The 13,831-nt window shown below is 45.3% G+C and overlaps 1 protein-coding gene across 1 annotated transcript in view; it reads right to left on the minus strand.

The window, feature by feature from the left end:
• The window catches only part of LOC143794009 (cryptic protein-like), a 63,812-nt gene extending 51,573 nt beyond the window's left edge, over positions 1-12,239 (minus strand). Inside the window, exon 1 of the mRNA XM_077280927.1 lies at positions 12,135-12,239. Coding sequence (XP_077137042.1) covers positions 12,135-12,148 — 14 coding nt within the window. The 5' untranslated portion in view covers positions 12,149-12,239. The remainder of the gene's footprint in view (positions 1-12,134) is intronic.
• Positions 12,240-13,831: the final 1,592 nt, after the last annotated feature.

The following is a 13,831-nucleotide window of genomic DNA, read 5'->3' on the forward strand; positions in this document are numbered from 1 at the left end:
CTCTGGAAACACCGCCTTCCAACTTAGACCCTAGCTGATCCAGCCAGACCATCATCGATCTGGCTGCACATGTCGCGGCTACAGCAGGTCTCAGGGCACCAGCCGACATCTCCCATGTCCCTTTAAGGAATGAGTCAGCCTAAAGGATCCTTTAGGGAAGCCATGTCGTCGAAGGGGATAGATGATTTTTTAGACGCCTTAGACACCGCTGCGTCCAATTTCGGCGCCTTATCCCATGTATTCACCATGGGGTCCTCAAAGGGATATCTGCGTTTAAAGGCAGGTGGAAAAGAGCCTTTCTTCTCTGGTTTTTTCCATTCCCTTTTGATGAGGTTCTGGACCTTGTCATTGAGCAGAAAAGACCTAGGTTTTTTAGGGTCTAGACCGCCAAACATTAGGTCCTGTGCTGAGAGTTCTGGCCTTTCATCAGCCACCCCCATGGTGGATCTAACTGATTTAATTAGTTTGTCCATTTGGTCCAATGGGAAACAGAACCAGTTAGACTCCTCTTCCGAAGAGGACGCTGAGGAGACAGAGGCGTCTGACTCATTCTCCCTACTAGGGCCAGCGGACGAATCCGAATCTGAGGCGCTAGGCTCCCTTCTTCTTTTGGAAGGCTCCCGGGACAGGGATTTCAGGGAATCTTTCACCTCCTTCCTGATAATCTCCCTAAGGTTTGACGTGAAATCAGGAGACTCTTCCGCCACCTATGGGAGCGGAGAAAAAGGCTATGTAATTTATCTGGCGCTACCGCTATCAGAGTCCCCATCAATTTATTTCCTACCGTCTGCCGTACACACGACTGACAAAGTCTCTGAGGGTAGGCGTCTGGCAAAGGGCAAGCGCATAGCGCGCACTCCTTGTTTTTTGTTTTACCAGCGCTTTTTTTCCCCTACGGAAATAAACATAGGAAAAGACTGCATCAGGGTACATTCACGAAGATCTCTTACCCAGGCAGTAGCGGTAGGTACCGGATTACTGGGGGGTCGGTCCAGATCCTTCTGTTTAGATCTGCGACTGGTCTGTTTACTGCGTCCGCGGGTCTTCAGCTGGGGGTTCGCATGGGACTTCTCCGAGGATCCGTCCTGCTCCTGCTCCAGCAGACCGACGGCAGCTTCCGGCTCATCCATAGCTGCAGATGGGCTCACAAGCAGTGCTGCAGCATTCTGTTTGGCTATAAATAGCCCTTCCCCCGGATCCGGAATCAGTGCAGGTGTGTGGCCAAATCCACCCCCCCGACTTGCAGGTGACTGCTCCACCCCTCCCTGCACCCAAACGCTCCCCCCCACCCCCGCCGCATGCAGGACAGCGGCGTTTTTAGAAAAAAAACGGCCGGCGTTTGACTTCCGGTTTTGGCCACGCCCCCTGCGAGTCACTTCCGGGCACGTTTGAGCGTTCTGCCTGAAACCGGAAGCCGGGGAACGGTGCCGCCGGACCACTCAGCCGCCCCCCCGCTACGCCACCACCGCTCCCGCGGCCGCAGCCCAGCGGTGACCGCGGCAGAGGCCGGCGTCCGACCCCCAGCTCCGGTCCCGAATCGAAAGGAGCACAGGACGCCGCGCCGCACCGCACCGACGGGGATCAGAGTGGGGAAGACCGAGGCCCAGGGGGGAGAGCGGACCCCGGGGGGGGGGGGGGGGACATACTCCCCTGCTGACCACTGGGGATGGACCTCCTCCAGACGTCGCTCCACACTGCACCGCTCACTGTCGTGGAGTCCTACCCGGACCCACCGTGGCGCTTCCAGGGACCCGCACTGCCCGAGGTAGGAGACCCCCTCGCTACCTGGGTCGGACAGCCGGCCTGGGTATTGATAGGAGAAACGAAGTCGTATCTGCAGGGAATCCTGTCCTCCAGGAACAGGAAACCAACTGATGCGTGGGAGAGGTGCCGCCCTTATGTATCTGTAGGTTTCCTGTTCCTGAAGGGCGGATCCCCTCTCCGTAGTGCTGTCATGGACGACCGATAAAATAGCTACGGGTCTACGACTAGAGTTTACTTCTATCCCTCATGTCTTCAGGGTTACCCCGCTGAGGTCCTCTCCAGCAGAACAGATGGCCATGGAAGTGGAAAATCACGACCTGCTCATTAAGAAGGACCTATCAGAGGTTCCAGAAGGAGAATGGGGTAGAGGATTCTACTCTCCTCTATTCCTAATACGTAAACCAGACGGCTCCTTCAGAACTATTATCAACCTTAGGGCTCTTTATAATTTTCTGACCATACAACCGTTTAAAATTGAGACTATTAATACTGCAATAAAACTACTGTTTAAAAACTGCTTTATGGTGGTGTTGGATTTAAAGGACACCCACTACCATATCCCCATTTATGCAGGACACCAACGATTCCTGAGGGTAGCGGTCCAGTTAGATGGGGTGGTCAGACATTTCCAGTATAGGGCCCTCGCTTTTGGTATATCGGTCGCTCCCCGGGTATTTACCAAGGTCATGGCCCACCTTCGTGAGTCTGACATTCTGGTAATCCCCTACCTCGACGATCTCCTTATCGTGGGTTAAACAGCGGATCACTGTTTAGAACAATTACAAAAAGTAATGTCTGCCCTGGAACGTCTAGGATGGTTACTAAATGTCAAAAAGTCCCGGTTACAGCCCATGAAAGTACAGCAATTTTTAGGCCTGACCTTGGATTCCCAGGATCAGGAATGCTGTTTACCTCATGAAAAAAATAGATCGCCTGCATCTTCAGGTGCTAAACGCATCCAAAAACCCCACCATGTCACTTAAGAAAGCGCTGTCTGTTAGGATCTCTCTCGTCCTGCATTCCAGCGGTCCGACTGGCCCAGTATCATACAAGGGTACTTCAGGGTGAAGTATTATTACAACAACAGATTTTTATTTTTTTGTCACCTGGAAAGCCAGCTGACCTTGTCCCAAAACACTATTGTATCCCTCGAATGGTGGCTAGACCAAAATAACCTGTCCACGGGGGTCCCCTGGGAATATAACGTAACCCGTATAATCACCACAGACACTAGCCCTTCTGGTTGGGGGGCTCACATGGGTGAAATTATAGTTCAGGGACTCTGGGACCAGCTTCACACGGAAATGTCCTCTAACCTGAAGGAGTTAACGGCGGTGGAGCAGGCAGGTAAACTCCTTGTTTATCTACAGGGCCACCACGTGTGGATATTCTCCGACAATCGGGTCACCATGGCATATATCAATCATCAAGGCGGAACCCGTTCCAAATCCCTGATGAATGTAGCAGATCGTCTATTCCAGCTAGCAGAGCAACACTTTCTCTCGTTGACAGCACTTCATATAAGAGGAGTAGAAAATACTACGGCGGATTTCTTAAGCCACAACACCTTGAGGCAGGGAGAATGGTCACTAAACGACGCCATCTTCAACCTCATTGTGGTGGGGTCAACCGGAGGTAGATCTTTTCGCCACAAAGGAAAACAGAAAAGTGACAATTCTGCTCTCTGAACCCCAGAGAAAATCCTCTGTCAGTAGACAGCCTCCTCATAGACTGGAACTTCAGGCTAGCTTACGCCTTTCCTCCCCTGTCTCTACTTCCTCTGGTGGTGAGGAAAATCAGGAAGGACCCCCTTCTGGCCCAGAAGGACATGGTTTTCATGCCTCAGGACCATGTCGATATCCGACCCATGGATCTTACCAGACATTCCAGATCTCCTATCCCAGAGCCCAGTCTACCATTCTCGGGCGGTTGGCCTTCATCTGACAGCGTGGATTTTGAGCGGTCACTATTAAGAGATAGAGGTTTCTCTACGGGCCTGATAAACACTCTGCTGAAAAGCAGAAAAATAATCACCACAAAAATTTATGTCAGGATCTGGAAAAGATTTCTTCAAAACTCGGGGGTAGTAGCTGGTCAATCAACACCAATAGACCAGATTTTGGATTTCTTGCAAAAGGGGTTGGATATGGGGTTATCCCCAAATACTCTTAAAGTACAGGTGTCAGCCTTAGGGGCCCTCTTTGGCTGCAACATTTCTGAAAATTACTCGGTCAGCAGATTCATCAAGGCAACAAAGCGGTCTAGACCAATGGTGAAGAATAGGGTCATGCCGTGGGACTTAAACTTAGTCCTCTCTGCCATGACAGAAGCCCCATTTCAGCCAATTTCTTCAGCCTCTATTAAAAATCTGTTTCATAAAGTAGCCTTCCTGGTGGCCCTGCCCCTAACGTCAGCTCGTAGGATAGGCGACATCCAGGCATTATCCAGGCTTCCCCCTTACATGCAACTTAGAGATGATAGAGTGAGGCCATGTGCACACGTTCAGTATTTTTCGCGTTTTTTCGCTATAAATACGTGATAAAAACGCTTACATATGCCTCCCATTATTTTCAGTGTATTCCGCAGATCTTGTGCAAATGTTGCATTTTTTTCCGTGAAAAAAAAAATCGAATCGCAGAAAAAAAGCAACATGTTCATTAAGTTTGCGGAATTGTGGGGATTCTGCACACCTAGGAATACATTGATCTGCTTACTTCTCGCACGGGGCTATGCCCACCATGCGGGAAGTAAGCAGATCATGTCCGGTTGGTACCCAGGGTGGAGGTGAGGAGACTCTCCTCCACAGACTGGGCACCGTATAATTGGTAAAAAAAAAAAAAAAAAAAAAAAAAGTTAAAATAAAAAATAGTCATATACTCACCTTCGATGGCCCCTGGAGTCTTCCCGCCTCTCAGCGGTTCACGCTGCCGCTTCCGTTCCTATAGATGGTGTGTGTGAAGGACCTGCAATGACGTCGCGGTCACATGACCGCGATGTCATCGAAGGTCCTGCACACACCATCTATAGGAACGGAAGCCGCTGAGGAGATTGGCTGTCTGCAAAAGGTGAGTATAACCATTTTTTTAACATTCTATCTTCTACTATTGATGCTGCACAGGCTGCATCTATAGTAAAAAGTTGGTCACACTTGTCAAACACTATGTTTGACAAGTGTGACCAACCTGTCAATCAGTTTTCCAAGCGATGCTACAGATCGCTTGGAAAACTTTAGCATTTTGCAAGATAATTACGCTTGCAAAATGCTAAAAAAAAAAAAAAAAAAAACAACGGGAAAAACACAAAAATATGCGGATTTCTTGCAGAAAATTTCTGGTTTTCTTCAGGAAATTTCTGCAAGAAATCCTGACGTGTGCACATACCCTGATACTTTCCCCTAATCCAGCATATCTTCCTAAAGTAGTGTCTAGGTTCCATAGAACACAGGAGATAGTTTCCTCCCTAATCCTACTAATGATAAAGAAAGGAAACTACACACTTTAGACGTAAGAAAATGTATCCTAGAGTATCTCGCAGTGACTGATCCTTGTAAGATAGATAATGCCCTATTCGTAGTTAAGGTCATAGAGCATCAAAATCTACGCTAGCTAGGTGGATCAGGGAGGCTATTTCGCTGGCATACGTCTCAAAGGGCAAGCCGGCGCCTGAAGGTCTAAAAGCGCATTCCACTAGAGCTATGGCTGCCTCGTGGGCAGAGAGGTTAGAGGTGTCGATCGACCAAATATGTAAGGCTGCTACTTGGTCTTCTCCAAACACATTCTATAACCATTATAGATTAAACCTGGGTGCTTCCTCGGACCTCTCTTTTGGTGTAAGGGTGCTGAAAGCCGTAGTCCCTCCCTAAACAGTTATTCTCTGTAATTCTCTCCATGGTGCTGTAATGGATGACCGATAAAGTCTCAGTTACTCACCGGTTAACGGTGTTTTTCAGAGTCCATGACAGCACACGTACATACCCTCCCGTCTTCTTAAGTTCTGGGTGTACACCTCTTCCCTTTTTTTTTTTTATATAATCCACTCGTGGTGAATAGTTAGCGGTAGTATCGTTGTATATACATTATGCTGTTAACCTTGGTGGTCCTCTTGTGCTCTGTAAACCAACTGATGCATGGGAGAGGTGCCGCCCTTATGCATCTGTAGGTTTCCTGCTCCTGAAGGGCGGATCCCCTCTCTCTGTGGTGCTGTCATGGACTCCGAAAAACACCGTTAACCAGTGAGTAACTAAGACTTAAAATTATTTTGATACTCTATTTTTTTCTTTTTTGTTTACAATGATGCTCAATACTGTATAATGGCCCCACATGATGCTCCATACTGCATAATGGCCACGCATGATGCTCCATACTGTATAATGGCCCCCTCCCCCCCATCCTGTATGCATGGCTCATCTCCCCCCTCCCATCTTGCATGCATGGCTCATCTCCCCCTCCCATCCTGTATGCATGGTTCATCTCATTCCCCTCTCCCATCCTGTATGCATGGCTCATCTCATTCCCCTCTCCCATCCTGTATGCATGGCTCATCTCATTCCCCTCTCCCATCCTGTATGCATGGCTCATCTCATTCCCCTCTCCCATCCTGTATGCATGGCTCATCTCATTCCCGTCTCCCATCCTGTATGCATGGCTCATCTCATTCCCGTCTCCCATCCTGTATGCATGGCTCATCTCATTCCCCTCTCCCATCCTGTATGCATGGCTCATCTCATTCCCCTCTCCCATCCTGTATGCATGGCTCATCTCCCCCTCTCCCTCCCATCCTGCATGCATGGCTCGGCTCCCATCTTGCATAGCTCGGCTCCCTGTCCTCCTTCATTCTCACCCCCGTCCTCCTTGGCTGTCATACTCACCTTTCCCACACCACACCGAACATCCCTCCATCCTGCGTGAGCGGTCATGTGGTACCGCTCATTAAGGTCATGAATATGTGTCCATATTCATCACCTTAATGAGCAGTACCATGTGACCGCTCACACAGGACAAGCTGCCGGCGCTGAGACCAGGCATCGCTGGAGTAGGGCGAGTATGACGTCTTCAAGGAGGCAGGCAGGCAGCCGGACAAGAGGTGACCCCGGACTTAAAAAAAAAAAAAAAAAAAACAACTTGATCAGGTGCCGCTCACCCGCATCGTCTCGGCCTAGGCACATGTCCTCAAGTGCCTAGTGGCAAATACGGCCCTGCACACAGGCCTAGACAAGCACTTTCTCCCTTCAATATGAAGTGTCAAAGATCTGTTCAATGGGGTCAGTGTGCTTGTACTTTCATAACCCTGATGATGTCACATGGCCAACCAATCACAGTAATGCCACAACCAAGATGGCTACAGCATTACAATGACACACCCACAATCTCTGCATACTTATTGACTGTAGCAGGCACCAAAAATGTGGTGCGGATTTATTTTATTTTATTTATTTTTTCACATCGAGCATCACCCATTTCTTACCAAGTAACACATAAATCCAGGCACCGTGATGCTCGAATGATGACAGTATCACCGAACACATTCGCTCAGCCGTACCAACGATCAATTAGTTGTCCCATACCAATAGGTTAGGGGATAACATTACAGTTTGCTACAAATAGTGTTGAGCATTCCGATATTGAAATATCTGGTATCAACCGATATTCGCTGTATCGGAGTTCCGATACTTTTAGAATATCGAATACTGGATTCGGAAGTTCCCATAATGCATGGCTGTGATTGGCTGCTGAAATGATGTCATGATGCGCTATAATGGAGTGTGGACGGTGCGTGGGCGGAGACTGTGTGTCTGTGTGTGGGCGGGTTCTGTGTGGGACCGTGGGGGGTCTGTGCAGGCCTGCCAGGGGTCTTTGTGTCTGTGTGCAGGCATCGTCCGATGGGACTACAAGTCCCATCGGGCTATGCCTGCTACAATGACAGTGATTGACACATTAACCGATGATGGGACAGCAGTAGTCCCATCATCTGGCTAATGTGTTGAATGTAAAAAAACACAAACAAAAAAACCCACAAACATACATACTACATACAGACATACTACATACAGTACATATAACAGAGTACTTACTCACCATCACTTGTCACTTTGATCCCCAAAGCCAGTGTCATCTGTAAAAAAAAAAAATAGTAAAATAACAAGCAAACAATATACTCCCTGATCCGCAGAAATCCACGAGTGTCCCACGACCATCTCCCATGGAGAACAGCAGCATAAGCTGATGCAACCGCTCTCTAGGGGCTCCAGGAATACAATGACGGGAGGGAGGTACCTTTCTGCACTGTATTCCTCCACCACTGTAAAAAAAAAAAGTCCCTAGTCTCACTTTTGGCATTCCTGTGTGAGAAAGTTCCCACGCACCTCTCAGTGATGCACTGCAGGAGCCATTGTCTCCTGTCAGTGTGTCACTGAAGGTCCTATAGAGCAGTGCCATCACCTGATGTCACTGTTCTATAGGGGAGATCGTCGTGGGACACTCGCTATAAATTGGACTACGGCGGACAGGTAGTATACGGTTTATTATTTTACATTTTTTGCAGGCGCTGAAGTATGGTTAAATGAATAATATTAAAATACTTTTTTCTGGCTGTGCCTATTTTTTTTTTTTTTTTTTTTTTTAAACTCTCTCACTACACTAGGATTAATAATGGATAGGCGTCTTATTGACGCCTCTCCATTATTAACCCGGCTTAATGTCACCTTACAATAGCAAGGTGAAATTAACCCCTTATTACCCCATATCCCACCACTACACAGGAGTGGGAAGAGAGGGGCTAAGTGCCGGAATTGGCGCATCTTACAGATGTGCCATTTCTGGGGCGGCTGCGGACTGGTATTTGAAGCCTGGGGGGGGGGGGGGGGGAGGGGCAATATCCATGGCCCCTCTCTAGGCTATTAATATCAGCCCGCAGCTGTCTGCTTAACCTTTCTGGCTATAAAATATAGGGGGACCCCACGTCATTTTTTGGGGGGTCCCCCTATTTTAATGGCCAGTAAAGGCTACACAGACAGCTGCGGGCTGATATTCATAGCCTGGAAGGGGCCATGGGTATTACCCCCTTCCCAGGCTACAAATATTGGCCCCCGGCTTTCCCCCTCTGGCACAGAAAATTGTACGGGAGTCCACGCATTTTTTTTCCCTGTTCTTTTCTTTATGTTCATTTATCAACATTGGCCTATCTATGGATATATCTATCTATAGATATAGATGTTTCTATCCATATATCTATCTGGCTAATTTCATACATCGGGTTTTTGCCGTCAGGCACAATCCAGAGAGTTTTGAAAAATAACGATCCATTTTTTTCTCAGAGTTGTATTAGCGCCGGATTGCGCCTGATGGCCACACGTTTCATCCATTTTTTGCCGGATCCATCAAAAAAGCTGTTTCCACCGGACGGAAAACACATACAGAGGAACAGTTTTTCGGTCCAGCGAAAAAACGCACAGCGACGGATCCGGCGAAAAACATTTGAAACTGATGTGAAATGATGAATCCGGCCTATCCATTATTAATCCTAGTGTAGTGAAAGAGTTAAAAAAAAAATAAAGACACAGCCAGAAAAAAGTATTTTAATATTCTTAATTTAACCATACTTCAGCGCCCGCAAAAAACGTAAAATAAACTTTATACTACCTGTCCGCCATAGTCTAATTAATAATGAGTGTCCCACGACGATCTCCCCTATAGAACAGTGACATCGGGTGATGTCACTGCTCTATAGGACCTTCAGTGACACACTGACAGGAGACAATGACTCATGCAGTGCATCACTGAGAGGTTACCTTAGTTCAGAGTCTCACTTTATGGCATTTGCTGCGTTGGAACTTTTTCAAACAGCAATGCCAAAAGTGAGACTAGGGACTACTTTTTTACAGTGGCAGAGGAATACAGTGCGGAAGGATACCTCCTTCCCTTCATTGTATTCCTGGAGCCCCTAGAGAGTGGTCGCATCAGCTGATGCTGCTGTTCTCCACAGGAGATTGTCGTGGGACACTCGTGGATTTCTGCGGATCAGGGAGTATGTTGTTTGTTTGTTTGTTATTCTACTATTTTTTACAGATGACACTGGATTTGGGGATCAAAGTGACTTGTGATGGTGAGTATGCACTCTATGTTATATGTACTGTATGTCTATATGAATGTATGTAGTATGCAGTATGAATGTGTTTTTTTTTTTTTTTTACATTCAACACATTAGCCGGATGATGGGACTACTACTGTCCCATCATTGGCTAATGTGTCAATCACTGTCATTGTAGCAGGCATAGCCCAATGGGACTTGTAGTCCCATCGGACAATGCCTGCACACAGACACAAAGACCCCTGAAAGGCCTGCACAGACCCGCGAGAGGCCCGCACAGGTCCCCGGCAGACCCCCCCCCCCCCCCCCCCCCGAGAGGCCCGCACAGGTCCCCGGCAGACCCCCCCCCCCCCGAGAGGCCCGCACACACAGACTTGCACAGTCTCCGACCACACTCTTCCCCACCTCCTGAACTGGATGTGCAAGGAAAGAAAGGGTTTATTTTAACTCCGATATTTGTGTCCCATTGACTTGCATTGGTTTCGGTATATTTTTTGGGTATCGGTCCGTTCCAATCCGATTCGATATTTCCCGATATTGGAAGGTATTGCTCAACACTAGCTACAAACCCTTGAAAATCTGCAACACAAATGTTTGCATAAACTCTAAGGGTATGTGTCCACGTTCAGGTTTGCTTCAGGCTTTGGTCAGAACGCAGGTAAAATCCTGACCAAAAATGCACCTGAGGTCACTGGCAGGTCACCTGCGTTGTTCCTGCGTGTTTTGCTCATTGTAGCAACATGCTGCGTTCTGAAAAAACGCACCGCATGTGCGTTTTTGCGGGAATTCCGCATGCATTTTTTAATGCACAGTGGAGATGGGATTTCATTAAATCCCCTCCACTATGCTGTAACATCTGGACGCTGCGCTTTTGACGCTGCGGCTCAACGCTGCATCAAAAACGCAGCGTTTCCTGAACGTGGACACATACCCTTAAAAAAAAAATAAAAAACAATAAAAAAAAAAAAATCAGTCTTAGTCCACGTTCACACATTCCATATTTTACCTCAGTATTTGTAAGCCAAAACCAAGAGATAAACAGGCAAAGAAAAGTATAATAGAAACATCACCACTTCTGTATTTATCACCCACTCCTGGTGTTGGCTTACAAATAGAGGAAAAAAAAAAAAATCAACAAATACTGAATGTGTGCAAATGTGACCCAAAGTCATGTCCCCATGATAAGTTTTGACCTTGCATGAACATTTCACATGGCTTGTCTATTTATTAAATTACTTATAAGAACATACAAGTTTACTATCATCACTGTGTGCTGTCCTTGCAAATTGTTGTTGCTGCAATAACCAATACTTTCTAGGGAAAAAACATCCCTCGGTATGATGCTATATGGGCATGTGAAGGTCAGTATGGTTCTAGTGCCTGAGAAGGGCAGGTGCAGGAGCCAAGGCCAATCATTAGCGTATGATTAAAGAAATAAAAAAATCCTGCTAGACTGCCATTTTTTTATTTTTTTTTTAAAGATATTTACCTGCCCTCTTTTCCCTTTCAAAAAGCAGTAAAAACAATGGTAAAAATCTGCATCAAAAACATTACAAGTGAAAAAAAAAAAAAAAAAAAAAGACTGCATCGGGTATATGAATAGGGTTTGTAAAAATCACATATTTTATACAGAAACAAACCAATTCTAAGAGTTGGGACCTAAGTTACTGCATTGTGAAACATTCATAGGCTACATTCATACATCCTTTTACATCTGTGTAAAACTTGGCACTTGTATTACCATCTTTTAAAAACTGAAGGCTGTAAACTGAGCTATAAATTATCCATTGACTTTTAGCATGGATCCATTAAAATTGATTGGAAACCTGAATTTAAAAGATGCCCTTTATTTATTCACAATTATTATATGGTTCTCCAAATATCTTAATGGACAAATTTGAGAAACAAAACGGTTGAGAATAGGACATGCTCAGAGTGTCCTGGACTGGAGATATGGAGTCATTTAAAAAAAAAAAAAAAAAAATGATTTGTGCATGGATAAAAACAAACTGCACAAATAACAGATGTGTGAATGGAGCCTTGGACTGGAGGCACAATTATGTGTTGTTGTTTTTAAGCCATGTCTGTCTAGCGTGGCTCCAAAAGTCATGAGAAATGTAGAAGATGGTCTTAGATTTCCTGATAGATCTAATTCTACATTTGGGTTAAAATAACTGCAAATACTTATACTTATGCCAATTGTGAAGAAAGTTAACATTTTAGAGCAAAAATGTTCCTTTTGAGCTGTGAAATGTAAAATTTAAAGTTGCCGAAAGGAATCTTACCTGCTACAGCACATCCTTTCCTTTCCTATCCAACTCCACAAGTGATCTAAAATTCAGTAGCACCATGCGGTTAAAAAATAAAGGTGTTTCCTTCTCCTGCATATTAATTAATGAGACATTCAAATTCAATCACACTGTGTCTCACTTCAGGGCACACCCAGGAAAAAAGGAAAGAGACAGGCTATGCAAATCAATGGATTTTATTCACAGAAAATCTGGTTTACTGTTCGCTAAATAGGTAGAGGCAATTGCCTGGAATCATATAGAAGCATGGTATTATGCAATATTTAGACATAAATGGGAAAACATTTTAACTTACATGATCTACAAAAGAGAAAAAAATATATATATACAGTATATATATGTAATTTATACACAGGTGCTTCTCACAAAATTAGATTATCATCAAAAAGTTAATTTATTTCAGTTCTTAACTACAAAAAGTGAATCTCATATTATATAGAGTCATTACAAACAGAGTGATCTATTTCAAGTGTTTATTTCTGTAAGGCTATGTGCACATGCTGCGGATTTTGCTGCGAATCCGCAGCGGATTGGCGGCTGCAGATTCGCAGCAGTTTTCCATGAGTTTACAGTACCATGTAAACCTATGGAAAACAAAATCCGCAGTGCACATGCTGTGGAAAAAACCGAGCGGAAAGGCTGCATTGTTTATTCCGCTGCATGTCAATTCTTTGTGCAGATTCTGCAGCGGTTTACACCTGCTCCTCAATAGGAATACGCAGGTGTAAACCTGCAGGTGGAGTCCGCACAAAAACCGTGGTAAATCCGTGGTAATTCCGCAGTAAATCCGCAGTGCAGATTTCCTGCTGATTTACCAAAATCAGTGCGGAAAAATCCGCACACCTTTCCGCAACGTGTGTACATACACTTAATGTTGATGATTATGGCTTACAGCCAATGAAAACCTAAAAGTCATCTCAGTAAAGTAGAATTCTTTATAACACCAGCTTGAAAATGATTTTAAAATCCCTAATGTTGGCCTACTGAAATGTATGTTCAGTGAATGCACTCAATACTTGGTTGGGGCTCCCTTTTCATCAATTACTGCATCAATGCAATGTGGCATGGAGGAGATCAGCTTGAGGCACTGCTGAGGTGTTATGGAAGCCCAGGTTGCTTTGATAGCAGCCTTCAGCTCATCTGCAATGTTGGGTCTACACTGCGTGCAGAATTATTAGGCAAGTTGTATTTTAGAGGATTATTCTTATTATTGATCAACAACTATGTTCTCAATCAACCCAAAAGACTCATAAATATCAAAGCTTAATATTTTTGGAAGTTGGAGTGGTTTTTTTTTTAGATTTGGCTATCTTAGGAGGATATCTGTTTGTGCAGGTAACTATTACTGTGCAGAATTATTAGGCAACATAATAAAAACCAAATATATTAACATCTCACTTGTTAATTTTCACCAGGTAAACCAATATAACTGCCCAAAATATAGAAATAAATATTTCTGACATGCAAAAACAAAATCCCCCCAAAATTAGTGACTAATGTTGAGCATTCCGATACCGCAAGTATCGGGTATCGGCCGATACTTGCGGGTATCGGAATTCCGATACCGAGATCCGATACTTTTGTGGTATCGGGTATCGGTATCGAAACAACATTAATGTGTAAAAGAAAGAATTAAAATAAAAAATATTGCTATACTCACCTCTCCGACGCAG

This window comes from Ranitomeya variabilis, chromosome 1, assembly GCF_051348905.1.
Source record: "Ranitomeya variabilis isolate aRanVar5 chromosome 1, aRanVar5.hap1, whole genome shotgun sequence".
In the NCBI taxonomy this organism is placed as follows: domain Eukaryota; kingdom Metazoa; phylum Chordata; class Amphibia; order Anura; family Dendrobatidae; genus Ranitomeya; species Ranitomeya variabilis.